The 17,887-nt window shown below is 48.4% G+C and overlaps 1 protein-coding gene across 1 annotated transcript in view; it reads right to left on the bottom strand.

The window, feature by feature from the left end:
• LOC134916650 (killer cell lectin-like receptor subfamily F member 2) overlaps window positions 1–17,887 on the bottom strand; it is a 265,368-nt gene that overhangs the window by 88,774 nt on the left and 158,707 nt on the right. The window contains exon 6 of the mRNA XM_063920621.1: window positions 17,836–17,886. Coding sequence (XP_063776691.1) covers window positions 17,836–17,886 — 51 coding nt within the window. The remainder of the gene's footprint in view (window positions 1–17,835; window position 17,887) is intronic.

The following is a 17,887-nucleotide window of genomic DNA, read 5'->3' on the forward strand; positions in this document are numbered from 1 at the left end:
CTGTTACCATGGCATAAAGTATACAGTACTGACAGGCAGCAGCGAGCACAGAGTAATGCTGGGAACGTCTCTACAGCCTGTTACCATGACATATAGTATACAGTACTGACAGACAGCAGGCAGCAGCGAGCACAGAGTAATGCTGGGAACGTCTCTACAGCCTGTTACCATGACATATAGTATACAGTACTGACAGACAGCAGGCAGCAGCGAGCACAGATTAATGCTGGGAACGTCTCCTCTACAGCCTTTTACCATATCATATTGTATACAGTACTGACAGCAGGCAGCAGCGAGCACAGAGTAATGCTGGGAACGTCTCCTCTAGAGCCTGTTACCATGACATATAGTATACAGTACTGACAGACAGCAGTGAGCACAGAGTAATGCTGGGAAGTCTCCTCTATAGCCTGTTACCATGACATATAGTATACAGTACTGACAGACAGCAGGCAGCAGCGAGCACAGAGTAATACTGGGAACGTCTCCTCTACAGCCTGTTAGCATGACATACAGGGAATGTTGCAGAGGATTCATATTTGCTGATAATGTCATTTATAGGTTCAACTTGTAGCATAATCTTAAGTCCCAGGAGAAGGGTCACCTCCCAGAGAACACTGTGTACATGCGGCAGCACCTTATTTGCTAGATACTGTAACAGTGGGCTTTATTCAGGTTGGTTAGAAAAGCAAAAGAGCACACTGACGGGCAAAACCATGGGGGTGATTCCGAGTTGTTCGCTCGCTAGCTGCTTTTAGCAGCATTGCACACGCTAGGCCGCCGCCCTCTGGGAGTGTATCTTAGCTTAGCAGAATTGCCAACGAAAGCTTCGCTAATTTTCTCGTAACAATTACCCCGCAGTTTCTGAGTAGCTCCAGACTTACTCAGCCATTGCGACCAGCTCAGTCCTTTTCGTTCCTGGTTTGACGTCACAAACACACCCAGCGTTTGCCCAACCACTCCCCCGTTTCTCCAGCTACTCCTGCGTTTTTCCGCACACTCCCATAAAACGGCCAGTTTCCGCCCAGAAACACCCACTTCCTGTCAATCACATTACGATCACCACAGCGATGAAAAAGCTTCGTTATGCCGTGAGTAAAATACCAAACTTTTGTGTAAAATAACTAAGCGCATGCGCAGTAAGCGACTAATCGCAGTATAGCGAAAATCGGCAACGAGCGAAAAACTCGGAATAACCCCCCATGTGCACTGCAGGTAGGGCAGATGTAACATGTGCACTGCAGTTAGTGCAGATGTGCAGTACAGGGGGGTGGGCAGATGTAACATGTGCAGTGCAGGTGGGGCAGATGTAACATGTGCAGTGCAGGTGGGGCAGATGTAACATGTGCACTGCAGGTGGGGCAGATGTAACATGTGCAGAGAGAGTTAGATTTGGGTGGGATGTGTTTAAACTGAAATCTAAATTGCAGTGTAAAAATAAAGCAGCCAGTATTTACCCTGCACAGAAACAATATAACCCACCCAAATCTAACTCTCTCTGCACATGTTACATCTGCCCCACCTGCAGTGCACATGTTACATCTGCCGGGAAGCGCAAAGAAGCCCCTTGTGGGAGGGAATAGTCAGGGGGTGGGATGTTCAGGGGGTGGGATGGAGGTGCCGGTATTGTGACCCCCTGTATATAGGAGGGGTATGAGGGTGCAGTGTTGTATATAGGGGCAGTATATGGTGGGGTATGAGGGTGCAGTGTTGTATATAGGGGCAGTATATGGTGGGGTATGAGGGTGCAGTGTTGTATATAGGGGCAGTATATGGACGGGTATGGGGGAGCAGTGTTGTATATAGGGGCAGTATATGGAGGGGTATGAGGGTGCAATGTTGTATATGGGGGCAGTATATGGAGGGGTATGAGGGTGCAGTGTTGTATATAGGGGCAGTATATGGAGGGGTATGAGGGTGCAGTGTTGTATATAGGGGCAGTATATGGAGGGGTATGAGGGTGCAGTGTTGTATATATGGGCAGTATATGGAGGGGTATGATGGTGCAATGTTGTATATGGGAGCAGTATATGGAAGGGTATGAGGGTGCAGTGTTGAATATAGGGGACAGTATATGGAGGGGTATGAGGGTGCAGTGTTTGATATAGGGGCAGTATATGGAGGGGTATGAGGATGCAGTGTTGTATATAGGGGCAGTATATGGAGGGGTATGAGGGTGCAGTGTTGTATATGGGGGCAGTATATGGTGGGGTATGAGGGTGCAGTGTTGTATATAGGGACAGTATATGGAGGGGTATGAGGGTGAGGTGTTGTTTATAGGGGCAGTATATGGAGGGGTATGAGGATGCAGTGTTGTATATAGGGGCAGTATATGGAGGGGTATGAGGGTACAGTGTTGTATATAGGGACAGTATATGGAGGGGTATGAGGGTGCAGTGTTGTATATATGGGCAGTATATGGAGGGGTATGAGGGTGCAGTGTTGTATATAGGGGCAGTATATGGAGGGGTATGAAGGTGCAGTGTTGTATATAGAGGCAGTATATGGAGGGGTTTGAGGGTGCAGTGTTGTATATAGGGGCAGTATATGGAGGGGTATGAGGGTGCTGTGTTGTATATGGGGGCAGTATATGGAGGGGTATGAGGGTGCAGTGTTGTATATAGTGGCAGCATATGGAGTGGTATGAGGGTGCAGTGTTGTATATAGGGGCAGCATATGGAGGGGAATGAGGGTGCAGTGTTGTATATAGGGGCAGTATATGGTGGGGTATGAGGGTGCAGTGTTGTATATAGGCGCCGTATATGGTGGAGTATGAGGGTGCAGTGTTGTATATAGGGGCAGTATATGGAGGGGTATGAGGGTGCAGTGTTGTATATAGAGGCAGTATATGGAGGGGTATGAAGGTGCAGTGTTGTATATAGGGGCAGTATATGGAGGGGTATGAGGGTGCAGTGTTGTATATAGGGGCAGTTTATGGAGGGGTATGATGGTGCAGTGTTGTATATGGGAGCAGTATATGGAAGGGTATGAGGGTGCAGTGTTGTATATAGGGGGCAGTATATGTAGGGGTATGAGGGTGCAGTGTTTGATATAGGGGCAGTATATGGAGGGGTATGAGCGTGCAGTGTTGTATATAGGGGCAGTATATGGAGGGGTATGATGGTGCAGTGTTGTATATAGGGGCAGTATATGGAGGGGTATGAGGGTGCAGTGTTGTATATAGGGGCAGTATATGGAGGGGTATGAGGGTGCAGTGTTGTATATAGGGGGCAGTATATGGAGGGGTATGAGGGTGCAGTGTTTGATATAGGGGCAGTATAAGGACGGGTATGAGGGTGCAGTGTTGTATATAGGGGCAGTATATGGAGGGGTATGAGGGTGCAGTGTTGTATATAGGGGCAGTATATGGAGGGGTTTGAGGGTACAGTGTTGTATATAGAGGCAGTATATGGAGGGGTATGAGGGTGCAGTGTTGTATATATGGGCAGTATATGGAGGGGTATGAGGGTGCAGTGTTGTATATAGGGGCAGTATATATGGAGGGGTATGAGGGTGCAGTGTTGTATACAGGGGCACTTTATGGAGGGGTATGAGGGTGCGGTGTTGTATATAGGTGCAGTATATGGAGGGGTATGAGGGTGCAGTGTTGTATATAGGGGCAGTATATGGAGGGGTATAAGGGTGCAGTGTTGTATACAGGGGCACTTTATGGAGTGGTATGAGGGTGCAGTGTTGTATATAGGGGCAATATATGGAGGGATATGAGGGTGCAGTGTTGTATATAGGGGCAGTATATGGAGGGGTATGAGGGTGCAGTGTTGTATATAGGGGCAGTATATGGTGGGGTATGAGGGTGCAGTGTTGTATATAGGGGCAGTATATGGTGGGGTGTGAGGGTGCAGTGTTGTATATAGGGGGGAGTATATGGAGGGGTATGAGGGTGCAGTGTTGTATATAGGGGCAGTATATGGAGGGGTATGAGGGTGCAGTGTTGTATATAGGGGCAGTATATGATGGGGTATGAGGGTGCAGTGTTGTATATAGGGGCAGTATATGGAGGGGTATGAGGGTGCAGTGTTGTATATAGGGGCAGTATATGGAGGGGTATGAGGGTGCAGTGTTGTATATAGGGGCAGTATATGGAGGGGTATGAGGGTGCAGTGTTGTATATAGGGGCAGTATATGGAGGGGTATGAGGGTGCAGTATTGTATATAGGGGCAGTATATGGAGGGGTATGAGGGTGCAGTGTTGTATATAGGGGCAGTATATGGTGGGGTATGAGGGTGCAGTGTTGTATATATGGGCAGTATATGGTGGGGTATGAGGGTGCAGTGTTGTATACAGGGGCAGTATATGGAGGGGTATGAGGGTGCAGCATTGTATATGGGGGCAGTATATGGAGGGGTATGAGGGTGCAGTGTTGTATACAGGGGCAGTATATGGAGGGGTATGAGGGTGCAGTGTTGTATACAGGGGCAGTATATGGAGGGGTGTGAGGGTGCAGCATTGTATATAAGGGCAGTATATGGAGGGGTATGAGGGTGCAGTGTTGTATACAGGGGCAGTATATGGAGGGGTATGAGGGTGCAGTGTTGTATACAGGGGCAGTATATGGAGGGGTATGAGGGTGCAGTGTTGTATACAGGGGTAGTATATGGAGGGGTATGATGGTTCAGTGTTGTATATAGCGGCAGTATATGGTGGGGTATGAGGGTGCAGCATTGTATACAGGGGCAGTATATGGAGGGGTATGAGGGTGCAGTGTTGTATATAGGGGCAGTATTTGGAGGGGTATGAGGGTGCAGTGTTGTATACAGGGGCAGTATATTGAGGGGTATGAGGGTGCAGTGTTGTATACAGGGGCAGTATTTGGAGGGGTATGAGGGTGCAGTGTTGTATATAGGGGCAGTATATGGTGGGGTATGAGGGTGCAGTGTTGTATATAGGGGCAGTATATGGTGGGGTATGAGGGTGCAGTGTGTATACAGGGGCAGTATATGGAGGGGTATGAGCGTGCAGTGTTGTATATAGGGGCAGTATATGGAGGGGTATGAGGGTGCAGTGTGTATACAGGGGCAGTATATGGAGGGGTGTGAGGGTGCAGTGTTGTATATAGCGGCAGTATATGGAGGGGTATGAGGGTGCAGTGTTGTATATAGGGGCAGTATATGGAGGGGTATGAGGGTGCAGTGTTGTATATGGGGGCAGTATATGGAGGGGTATGAGGGTGCAGTGTGTATACAGGGGCAGTATATGGAGGGGTATGAGGGTGCAGTGTTATATATAGGGGCAGTATATGGAGGGGTATGAGGGTGCAGTGTGTATACAGGGGCAGTATATGGTGGGGTATGAGGGTGCAGTGTTGTATATATGGGCAGTATATGGAGGGGTATGAGGGTGCAGTGTTGTATACAGGGGCAGTATATGGAGGGGTATGAGGGTGCAGTGTTATATATAGGGGCAGTATATGGTGGGGTATGAGGGTGCAGTGTTGTATATAGGGGCAGTATATGGTGGGGTATGAGGGTGCAGTGTTGTATATAGGGGCAGTATATGGTGGGGTATGAGGGTGCAGTGTTGTATACAGGGGCAGTATATGGAGGGGTGTGAGGGTGCAGTGTTATATATAGGGGCAGTATATGGTGGGGTGTGCAGTGTGTTAGAATAACGTGACCACTAATGGAAATCAAACAAAAGGACAGAAAATCCAAACTGTAAACCTTCTATATAACATATGTTCCGTGCTGCGTTCTGTGTCACCTCCATTGTGTGGGAGTGCCATGGCCACAGTCTCTGTCCTCGGATGGAGATTTCCTGGAGACAGAGCTGCAGCAAACGGTCTAGTTATCCTCATGGGTTACTCAGCCGGCAGATTGTGTCACAGGTTATCCAGCAGCGATGGTGATCCATCCACATCCAAATCCCCTCCCCCCCATTGCACATGTGCCAGACCCCCATACTCTGTATGTACAGCACTGATCCTCCATCGTCAGGCGTAGCATGGCTGCAGACGTCATGTGATTGACATTGTGCAGCTGTTTATGTGCAGGGTAGGAGCGGTGATGGCCTCCATTTTGTGGGAGTGCAGAAGCCAAGGTCTCCGTCTTCCAACAGCGGTTTGGGGTGTGGAGGGGGCTGCTGTATTTCCATATGCAGTAGTGATGCTAAATCCATCCTCATCTGAATAAATCTTAATTAGATTATCAATATGGTTCACACTGCTGACAGGTGCCACCATGCGGGTTAGGTTACGGGGGTGGTGGTGGTGGTGGGGGGGTGTTAGGGGTAGGAACCAGGGAGAAGGTTAGGGTTAGTATGAGGGATATGGAGAGAAATACTCCCCCTAGTGCAGGAGCATCACAGATCCACAGTGGAAGTGACTGTCACAGCACAGCCGAGACCTGGAGGAAGACACTGGAGAGTCTGATGCCACCGGCATAGGTTCAGAGGCTAGAGAACAATTAGCAGCAATATGGGCCAAATCACCACATGGACATTTGATCATACTGTACTATCATCAAGTCTTTTACAGAGTAGGAATCTTCCTGGCTCTGCTGGCCTACTTTCAGGTTCCAAACCCATAGCTCCTTCTACCACCCAGCATCCTCCTCCCATAGAGCAGTCTTGCCAGTGGTCACTGGAGATCGTCATTGTGGGACTAGGGTCCGGTGGGGTACCCTTAATATTTCCTCAGCCGCCACTTACCTCTCCACCCTTTCAACCAATTGGTCTGCTGTTCTAGGGTCCATGTGGCTCACCCACTTCCGCAGGATTGTAGGTAGGGACCATAGATATCAATCATAATGACCCTTTTCACTATCTGTGGTCCTGCTAGAGACTTTGGCTGTAGCTACTTTGTGGTAAGATGGACAAGCATTTGATAGTCGCAAGGCTTTTCCGTTTGGTATTCCCAGCAGTTAACTCATTGGGCCCGAACAAACACATGTGACTCCCAATGGAGTTAAGATTTCTTTTTTTAGCTTATAGTCTTTGCCACAAGTCAAAATAGTTTTTTTTTTTGTGGTTCTCCAGACAGGAAAGGTGACACAAGACTTAACCATTGAGCTTTACACCAACTCTATCTCTCAGTGGTTCTCCCAAAAGTGGTTGAATACGCTTTAACATCATTACTGTCTCAGGGTCATTTTTTTGCAGAAAATGTTCGTATAGAGCGAGAGTTAGTTCTCTGGAAGTATTCTTGGATAGGGATGCTAAATGCTGCACCACCACTTTTAAGGCCTTGTGGTCTTGGTGCTGTTGCTCACAGAGCTCATTGATAAGGACTTGCTGTTACTTTTGGTTTTTCTCCAGAGGTACCCGTGTGGCTTCTGACTGAGCTGAAGTAGACTGCAGCAAGGCCCCACCAATGTCCTTCATGTTATCTTGAGGTGTATGCTTGATACAGAATCTAGCTTCCCTAAGCATCTGCTGAGGCCACCACCATGGATTTCACTGTATATGGGTAGATGTCCAAAACAACAGATTGGTGTCTGTCACTTTAAATGTTAAATGTAAACTCTTCCTATAACTGCAATTTTTAATGTGATGCTCTCATTTGCTTCCACCAATTGTGAGGAGATCAGGGAAGGGAAGCCTCTCCTAGGGTAGATGGACACCTTCAAATGCACAGCAGTCAGATAAACACCAGTCCAGGATTTTTGTTCAGCTGCGGCTAGTCTTATTGTGCAGTACAAAAACACAAAACATGAAAGAAATTCCTATCCCATCTGGGCACTAACTAGACAACATAAATTCTCTCTCTCAGAAAGGTAGGACCTAATGGCCCTACCACAAACACAGGCATATGCACAGTACTTACTGTCAGCAAATCACAGTGTCTCATAACGTACCTGCTGCCTGTTTCCCCAGGTAGTCAGAGCCTGAGCCAAGCCCTGACACAGCTTATATCAGTATCGTACAGGTGCAGGCACTCATTAGTCTGTTCAGAGGCTGCAGGTCTAAAATTCTTAAAATGGGCCTCATGGATAGAGCCCACCCTCTCTATCCATCCATACCCCCAGGACCCCTTAACTTGCTTTTACTAAAAACCCAAACCCTAATCAAGTTTGTTTTGTAGAAACAGACATTTTCCTGGGGGTTTAAATCATATAGGTCAAAATCCTGGGACAAACATATGTCCCGTTTATAACTTTACCAGTGGTCTTATCACAGTATACACAACATGCAGGCAGTACCACACACTGCCTCCCCTTCTAGTGTATACACAACATGCAGGCAGTACCACACACTGCCTCCCTTCTAGTGTATACACAACATGCAGGCAGTACCACACACTGTCTCCCTTCTAGTGTATACACAACATGCAGGCAGTACCACACACTGTCTCCCTTCTAGTGTATACACAACATGCAGGCAGTACCACACACTGCCTCCCTTCTAGTGTATACACAACCTGCAGGCAGTACCACACACTGTCTCCCTTTCTAGTGTATACACAACCTGCAGGCAGTACCACACACTGTCTCCCCTTCTAGTGTATACACAACCTGCAGGCAGTACCACACACTGTCTCCCCTTCTAGTGTATACACAACCTGCAGGCAGTACCACACACTGTCTCCCCTTCTAGTGTATACACAACATGCAGGCAGTACCACACACTGTCTCCCCTTCTAGTGTATACACAACATGCAGGCAGTACCACACACTGTCTCCCCTTCTAGTGTATACACAACATGCAGGCAGTACCACACACTGTCTCCCTTCTAGTGTATACACAACATGCAGGCAGTACCACACACTGCCTCCCCTTCTAGTGTATACAGAACATGCAGGCAGTACCACACACTGTATCCCCTTCTAGTGTATACACAACATGCAGGCAGTACCACACACTGTATCCCCTTCTAGTGTATACACAACCTGCAGGCAGTACCACACACTGTCTCCCCTTCTAGTGTATACACAACCTGCAGGCAGTACCACACACTGTATCCCCTTCTAGTGTATACACAACCTGCAGGCAGTACCACACACTGTCTCCCCTTCTAGTGTATACACAACATGCAGGCAGTACCACACACTGTCTCCCCTTCTAGTGTATACACAACCTGCAGGCAGTACCACACACTACCTCCCCTTATAGTGTATACACAACATGCAGGCAGTACCACACACTGTCTCCCCTTCTAGTGTATACACAACCTGCAGGCAGTACCACACTCTGTCTCCCCTTCTAGTGTATACACAACCTGCAGGCAGTACCACACACTGTCTCCCCTTCTAGTGTATACACAACATGCAGGCAGTACCACACACTGCCTCCCTTCTAGTGTATACACAACCTGCAGGCAGTACCACACACTGTATCCCCTTCTAGTGTATACACAACCTGCAGGCAGTACCACACACTGCCTCCCCTTCTAGTGTATACACAACCTGCAGGCAGTACCACACACTGCCTCCCCTTCTAGTGTATACACAACCTGCAGGCAGTACCACACACTGTCTCCCCTTCTAGTGTATACACAACATGCAGGCAGTACCACACACTGTATCCCCTTCTAGTGTATACACAACCTGCAGGCAGTACCACACACTGTATCCCCTTCTAGTGTATACACAACATGCAGGCAGTACCACACACTGTATCCCCTTCTAGTGTATACACAACCTGCAGGCAGTACCACACACTGTATCCCCTTCTAGTGTATACACAACATGCAGGCAGTACCACACACTGTATCCCCTTCTAGTGTATACACAACATGCAGGCAGTACCACACACTGCCTCCCCTTCTAGTGTATACACAACCTGCAGGCAGTACCACACACTGTATCCCCTTCTAGTGTATACACAACATGCAGGCAGTACCACACACTGTATCCCCTTCTAGTGTATACACAACCTGCAGGCAGTACCACACACTGTATCCCCTTCTAGTGTATACACAACCTGCAGGCAGTACCACACACTGTATCCCCTTCTAGTGTATACACAACATGCAGGCAGTACCACACACTGTATCCCCTTCAAGTGTATACACAACCTGCAGGCAGTACCACACACTGTATCCCCTTCTAGTGTATACACAACCTGCAGGCAGTACCACACACTGTATCCCCTTCTAGTGTATACACAACATGCAGGCAGTACCACACACTGTATCCCCTTCTAGTGTATACACAACCTGCAGGCAGTACCACACACTGTATCCCCTTCTAGTGTATACACAACATGCAGGCAGTACCACACACTGTATCCCCTTCTAGTGTATACACAACCTGCAGGCAGTACCACACACTGTATCCCCTTCTAGTGTATACACAACCTGCAGGCAGTACCACACACTGTATCCCCTTCTAGTGTATACACAACATGCAGGCAGTACCACACACTGTATCCCCTTCTAGTGTATACACAACCTGCAGGCAGTACCACACACTGTATCCCCTTCTAGTGTATACACAACATGCAGGCAGTACCACACACTGTATCCCCTTCTAGTGTATACACAACATGCAGGCAGTACCACACACTGTATCCCCTTCTAGTGTATACACAACCTGCAGGCAGTACCACACACTGTATCCCCTTCTAGTGTATACACAACATGCAGGCAGTACCACACACTGTATCCCCTTCTAGTGTATACACAACCTGCAGGCAGTACCACACACTACCTCCCCTTATAGTGTATACACAACATGCAGGCAGTACCACACACTGTCTCCCCTTCTAGTGTATACACAACATGCAGGCAGTACCACACACTGTATCCCCTTCTAGTGTATACACAACATGCAGGCAGTACCACACACTGTATCCCCTTCAAGTGTATACACAACCTGCAGGCAGTACCACACACTGTATCCCCTTCTAGTGTATACACAACCTGCAGGCAGTACCACACACTGTATCCCCTTCTAGTGTATACACAACATGCAGGCAGTACCACACACTGTATCCCCTTCTAGTGTATACACAACATGCAGGCAGTACCACACACTGTATCCCCTTCTAGTGTATACACAACATGCAGGCAGTACTATGTCATGGCTTCCCACAGGCCATATAGTCATACTAGTTGTGACACCTGCTTATGATTTATAGATGACTAGTCATACTGATTATATGATCTTCTTAATGATCCTTATTACAGCCATTTACTAGAGAAGAGAGAGTACCACGGGTTGGTTCAGGCAGCCCAGTGTTTCCTCTCTTTCCCGCAATACGTTGTCACACTCCATAGAATGAACCACAGAGAATATATCTGTTAGTTTTATTGAATGAAGATGGAAAGAGAACATACACAGGTACTATGCAATCATATCCTGAAGGTGTGGAACACCCTCTGTTTTACTACTAAGCATTTCTGCTTTGGGTCCCACACAGCCAATACACATGCATGGCCACTTACTGGCACCTACATTGGGGGCATTCTGTAGTATTCCAACTGTGAAGAACCACCATGGAAACCTATGCAGGCTGCATTTGTGGTCAGGAATTTGACTCATTACATGCCGCTGGCCGTTGCGCCCTCAGTTACGGCCCTGTCTGTCAGTATGGCTGACAGCTCATCCAGCCAGGATAGAGGAGGAGGAGCTGGCTCCTGTCACGGTCTCCTGATCCAATCTCTGTCAGTATGGCTGACAGCTCATCATCTCAGGATACACGCTGACCCATAGACTCCCTATTGCTGGCAACATGAAACCGGAGCACAGCGTTACGCTATCTTCCATTGGCCACTGGGAAGCTGCGCTGCAGTCAGAGTCTCGTGCGATAATGACATCTATATACGTTTATCACTTTAGTAATTTTATTGATAGGGGCTCCCACAAGTTTATTGCCCAGGGGCCTCTACAGACCTTAGTCCGGCCCTGCATCCAACTCTGCCCGCCTTCACAAAAGTTCACATGAACACCACATCCGCGGCTTCAGCAGCCGGTTGCTGTCAGACTGGAGCAGAGCGGCTGAGTGTCTGTGTGACTGTGATATAGAGATTGGATGCCGGGACCTGCAGAAGAACCAGTATATCCTGATGGGGCTCAGGCTCCGATTGTGATGAGGATTGAGGGGACTGGATATAGGTGTACTTATATTGCCATGTCTTTATCATGCATGTACAATGGGTGCTGTTGTGTGTTCCCTGTTTCCCTGATGATGCTAGTGCTGTATCCTGTGGTGTCCCCATGTTGATGCTAGTGATGTCCCCATGTTGGTGCTAGTGATGTTCCCGTGTTGATGCTAGTGATGTCCCCATGTTGGTGCTAGTGAGGTTCCCATGTTGGTGCTAGTGATGTCCCCATGTTGGTGCTAGTGATGTCCCCATGTTGGTGCTAGTTATGTCCCCATGTTGGTGCTAGTGATGTCCCCATGTTGATGCTAGTGATGTCCCCATGTTGGTGTAAGTGATATCTCCATGTTGATACTAGTGATGTCCCCATGTTGGTGCTAGTGAGGTTCCCATGTTGGTGCTAGTGATGTCCCCATGTTGATGCTAGTGATGTCCCCATGTTGATGCTAGTGATGTCCCCATGTTGGTGCTAGTGATGTCCCCATGTTGGTGCTAGTGATGTCCCCATGTTGGTGCTAGTGATGTCCCCATGTTGGTGCTAGTGATGTCCCCATGTTGATGCTAGTGATGTCCCCATGTTGGTGTAAGTGATATCTCCATGTTGATGCTAGTGATGTCCCCATGTTGATGCTAGTGATGTCCCCATGTTGATGCTAGTGATGTCCCCATGTTGGTGCTAGTGATGTCCCCATGTTGGTGCAAGTGATGTTCCCATGTTGATGCTAGTGATGTCCCCATGTTGATGCTAGTGATGTCCCCATGTTGGTGCAAGTGATGTCCCCATGTTGGTGCTAGTGATGTCCCCATGTTGGTGCTAGTGATGTCCCCATGTTGATGCTAGTGATGTCCCCATGTTGGTGCTAGTGATGTCCCCATGTTGGTGCTAGTGATGTCCCCATGTTGGTGCTAGTGATGTCCCCATGTTGGTGCTAGTGATGTCCCCATGTTGGTGTAAGTGATATCTCTATGTTGATGCTAGTGATGTCCCCATGTTGATGCTAGTGATGTCCCCATGTTGATGCTAGTGATGTCCCCATGTTGGTGCTAGTGATGTCCCCATGTTGGTGCAAGTGATGTTCCCATGTTGATGCTAGTGATGTCCCCATGTTGATGCTAGTGATGTCCCCATGTTGATGCTAGTGATGTCCCCATGTTGATGCTAGTGATGTCCCCATGTTGGTGCTAGTGATGTCCCCATGTTGGTGCAAGTGATGTTCCCATGTTGATACTAGTGATGTCCCCATGTTGATGCTAGTGATGTCCCCATGTTGGTGCAAGTGATGTCCCCATGTTGGTGCTAGTGATGTCCCCATGTTGGTGCTAGTGATGTCCCCATGTTGATGGGGTGACTCTGTAATAGCCAGAATACCCAGATTATAGACAGTAGTCTTTGTTATGCCATTGTGGACCAACCTCTTGTCCTCTCCACTTACTGTACCTCCTACTTCTCCAACTGCTCCTTTTGATTCTGTTCATCTAAGTCGACATCCCCCTGACATCTTCTATATTCATGTGTTCACTAAACTTCCTTGCTTACAATCTCGGCACCTTTTCCTTCCTGTACCATCTATATGCGCTAACACTAAAGGTGTGTACACACGGAGCGATATAACTGAGCGATTTTGACTATATAGTCAAAATCGCTCAGAAAGTTAGTGCAGATCGCTCCGTGTGTACACAGCCAGCGATAGCGATGCGCGTCCCCGCTAGGTCGCTATCGCTGGGAAAAATAGTCAGTGCAGGCAAGTCAATTTTGACTATGTCGCTGCAAAAGTTAGGCAAAATCGCTACACTTTAAGAGGCCAGCGATTTTGCCCAGCGATAGCGATGTGCAGGCGGCGGTGGTGCGGGCGGCGGCAGGTTGTGGCGGCGGGTTGCGGTGGCGGTGTGGGCGACGGCGGGTTGCGGTGTGGGCGGCGGCGGGTTGCGGCAGCGGTGCGGGCGGGGGAAATTTACCTTTCTATTGCAGAGTTTGGCAGCGGAGCGGTACCAGTTTCAAAAATGGCGCCTCAGCGTCATTTTTGAAATTCAAGATGGCCGCCGCGAGCCAATCACGGCTCGCCGCGTCATCGCCCCGCCCCCTCCCGCTGACTTATATAAGTCAGCGCGAGGCAGCGGCTGTCAGTCCGACGGCGGAGGAGGAGCGGAGAAGAGCTCCTGAAGACGCCGTGGAAGTCCTGGATGGGCGGCGGCTATGCAAAAGAGCTTAGCAGCCGCCGCCCACCAGGTGAAGATGCCGGAGCAAGACCACAGAAGCCCTGGGGAGGTGGCGCCCCCCCAGGTGAAGACGCCGGAAGCCCTGGAAAGGCGGCGGCCATGCAAAAGAGCTTAAAGGCTGCCGCCCCCAGGTGAAGACCCAGTTTAATAAAGGATTTTTAAAAGAATGTGTTGTGTTTTTTTTTTTATATTTTCTTTACAGGTGGACTACAGGTGCCAGCGGGCCCTTTATGTCCGGGCATGCTGGCACTTGTGGTTCTCCAAGTGCCAACATGCTGGGGCAGGCTTGCTGGGACCTGTAGGCCTCCTGTAAAGAACAATATTACTATTGAAAGGCTTTCAGCCTCCCATCCACCGGGCCACGGATGGGGGGGACAGCCTCGGGCTTCACCCCTGGCCCTTGGGTGGCTGGAGGGGGGGGGACTCCTTGATTTAAGGGGTCCTCACTCCTCCAGTGTACCCCGGCCAGGGGTGACTAGTTGGGGGGGTAATGGCACGGCCGCAGGGACCAATATAAACGTGTCCCCCGGCTGTGGCATTATCTCCCTGGCTAGTGGAGCCCGGTGCTGGTTTGGAAAATACGGGGGACCCCTATGTCTTTTGTCCCCCGTATTTTTTAAACCAGGACCGGATGCAGAGCCCGGTGCTGGTTGTCTAAATATGGGGGAACCCTACTCATTTTTTCCTCTGTATTTTAACAACCAGGACTGGCTCAAAGAGCCCGAGGCTGGTTTTACATAGGAGGGGGGACCCCACGCAAATTTTTTTTTTAACTTTCAGCTATTTAAATACCAGCCACCCTGTAAAATCGTCCTATATATGACACTCATCCCCTTATTTAAATGAGATAGTCAAAATCTCCCATAGCCAAAATCTCCCATAGCCAAAATCTCTTGCATAGTTAGACAAAATCTCTGGTAAAGTTAGTCAAAATCTCCTACTGCCAGTTCAAGGGAAAAGTTAGTCAAAATCTCTCATAGCCAAAATCTCTCCGTGTGTATGCACCTTAAGTTCTACCTCTCCTCACCTGACCTCTCTTTCTCTGTCCTCTCTCTTGACTCTAACTGCCTTTCTGCCATCTACCGTAATCTCGCATGTCCCAGCACTTACTGAAACATACAATGGCCAAGCCCGCGCTAATTATTTTCCATCCTTCCAGATTCCTTCTATCTCGCCCCTCTCACTGATAATAACATTACCCTCTCTTCTCTCTCCAAAGTCTGCTGCCTCAGTGTCATCCTGCTCTCTCTCTCTCTTAACATCTGCAGAATCCCCTCCTCAATCTGAACGGGATACGGTCGTTAGGTCGTCCCAACTTAGGTCGACAATCATTGGTCGACCACGATAGGTTGACATGCGTTAGATCAACAGGGTAACTAGATCGACATGGTCATTAGTTCGACCTGTACTAGGTCGACAGGTCTAAAGGTCGACATGAGTTTTTTTTTTAAATAATTTTTTGGGGGATTTTTCCATACTTGACGATCCACGTGGACTATGATTGGAACGGTAACCTGTGAGAGCCATGTGAGGGGACGCGGTGCACTAATTGGGTTTCCCCGTCACTTAACAACGAAAATTACACCAAATAAACTGAAAAAACTCATGTCAGCACTTTCACCTGTCGACCTAGTACAGGTCGACCGAACGAACATGTCGACCTAGTTACCCTGTCGACCTAGTTACCCTGTCGACCTATCATGGTCGATCCAATGACTGTCGACTTAAGTTGAGTCGACCCAACGACCCATACCCATCTGAACTGTCATCTATGCACTTATCACTTGATTTGTCTACTGTAAACTTTTCCTTCACCTCCCTTGTTCTCTTTCCCCCACATTTTAGTCTATTTTTAACACTGCTGCTCATCTCATTTTTCCTATTTTGGTATATGACTCCTGACTCCTCTCACTAGAACCTCTTTCAATGACTCTCAATACCTTTCAGAATGCAGTTTAAACTCATAGATATAAATTTATGAATTGCTCCTCTCTTATATATATCTCCTACCTCATAACTGTCTACACTCCTTCCCACCCTCTCTATTTCGCCAATGGCCAATGCATTACCTTATCTCTGTCTACACCCCCTTCCATACTCTCCACCCCTTCTACAGACAATGCCTCACCTATTCTCTGTCCACATTCCCTCCCACCCTCTCTACTCCTCCTTTGGACAATGCCTCACCTAATCTCTGTCCACACGCCCTCCCATCCTCTCCACTCCTCTGATGACCAATGCCTCTCCTTATCTCTGACCACACTCCATTCCACTCTCTTCCTCTCCTATGGCCAAAGCCTCACCTTATCTCTGTTCACACTCCCTCCCATACTCTCCACCCCTACTACAGCCAATGCCTCACCTATTATCTGTCCACATTCCTTCCCACCCTCACCACTCCTCCTATGGCCAAAGCCTCACCTCATCTCTGTCCACACTCCTTCCCATCCTCTCTACTACTCCTATGGACAACACCTCACCTCTTATCTGTCCATTCTCCCTCCCATCCTCTCCACTCCTCTATGACCAATGCCTCACCTTATCTCTGACCACACTACATCCCACCCTCTCTACTATTCCTATAACCAATGCCTCACCTTATCTCTGACCACACTACATCCCACTCTAATCCACTCCTATGACCAAAGCCTTACCTTATCTCTGTCCACACTCCCTCCCATACTCTCCAACACTCCTACAGCCGATGAATCAACTATTCTCTGTCCACATTCCCTGCCACCCTCGCCACTCCTCCTATGGCCAAATCCTCACCTCATCACTGTCCACACTCCTTCCCACCCTCTCTACTACTCCTAAGTACAACACCTCGCCTCTTCTCTGTCCACACTCCCTCCCATCCTCTACACTCCTCCTATAACCAATGCCTCACCTTATCTCTGACCACACTCCCTCCTACCCTCTCTACTCCTCTTATAGACAATGCTTCACCTAATCTTTGTCCACACTTTCTCCCATAATCTCCACTCCTCCTTTGGCTAACTGAACACATCATCACTGTCCACACTCCCTCCCACCCACTCCATTCCTCCTATGGCTAACTCCATACCTCATCTCTGTCCACACTCCCTCCAATCCTCTCCACTCCTTCTATGGCCAACACCACACCTCATCTCTGTCCATGCTCTCCCATCTCTCCACTACTCCTATGGCCAACTCAACACCTTATCTCTGTCCACACTCCTTCCCACCCTCTCCTCTCCTCCTATGACCACCTCCTCACTCAACTCTAGTCACTTCTTCTCACACCCACCTCCTTCTCTGGTTCCTTTGTCTAATACCCTCCCCCCTCTAATAGCCCCAATACACTTCCACCCTCTGCTTCCTCCTAATATCCCAAACAACCTTCCATATTCTCCCTTATCCTCTGAACACATTGTGAACGTGGTTCTTACAGCACATGCTATTACTTATTATGGATGCATATGTAATGTAGCGATGATTCTTCATGTTCTCTGTGTAACATGGTTTATGTAACAAATACTTGGAGATATTGGAGATATTATTCTGAGGAGCTTACTATTCAGAGGCAAATGGATCACTTCCGCGCATAGTTCCTGTCACATACATGTAACATGACTGTCAAACACAAACAAGTTACCTTTGGAACATGTTTCTGATCCGTTACAGTGAGTATCCATTTTGCTTGTGCC

The sequence above is a fragment of the Pseudophryne corroboree genome, chromosome 1 (assembly GCF_028390025.1).
Source record: "Pseudophryne corroboree isolate aPseCor3 chromosome 1, aPseCor3.hap2, whole genome shotgun sequence".
In the NCBI taxonomy this organism is placed as follows: Eukaryota; Metazoa; Chordata; class Amphibia; order Anura; family Myobatrachidae; genus Pseudophryne; species Pseudophryne corroboree.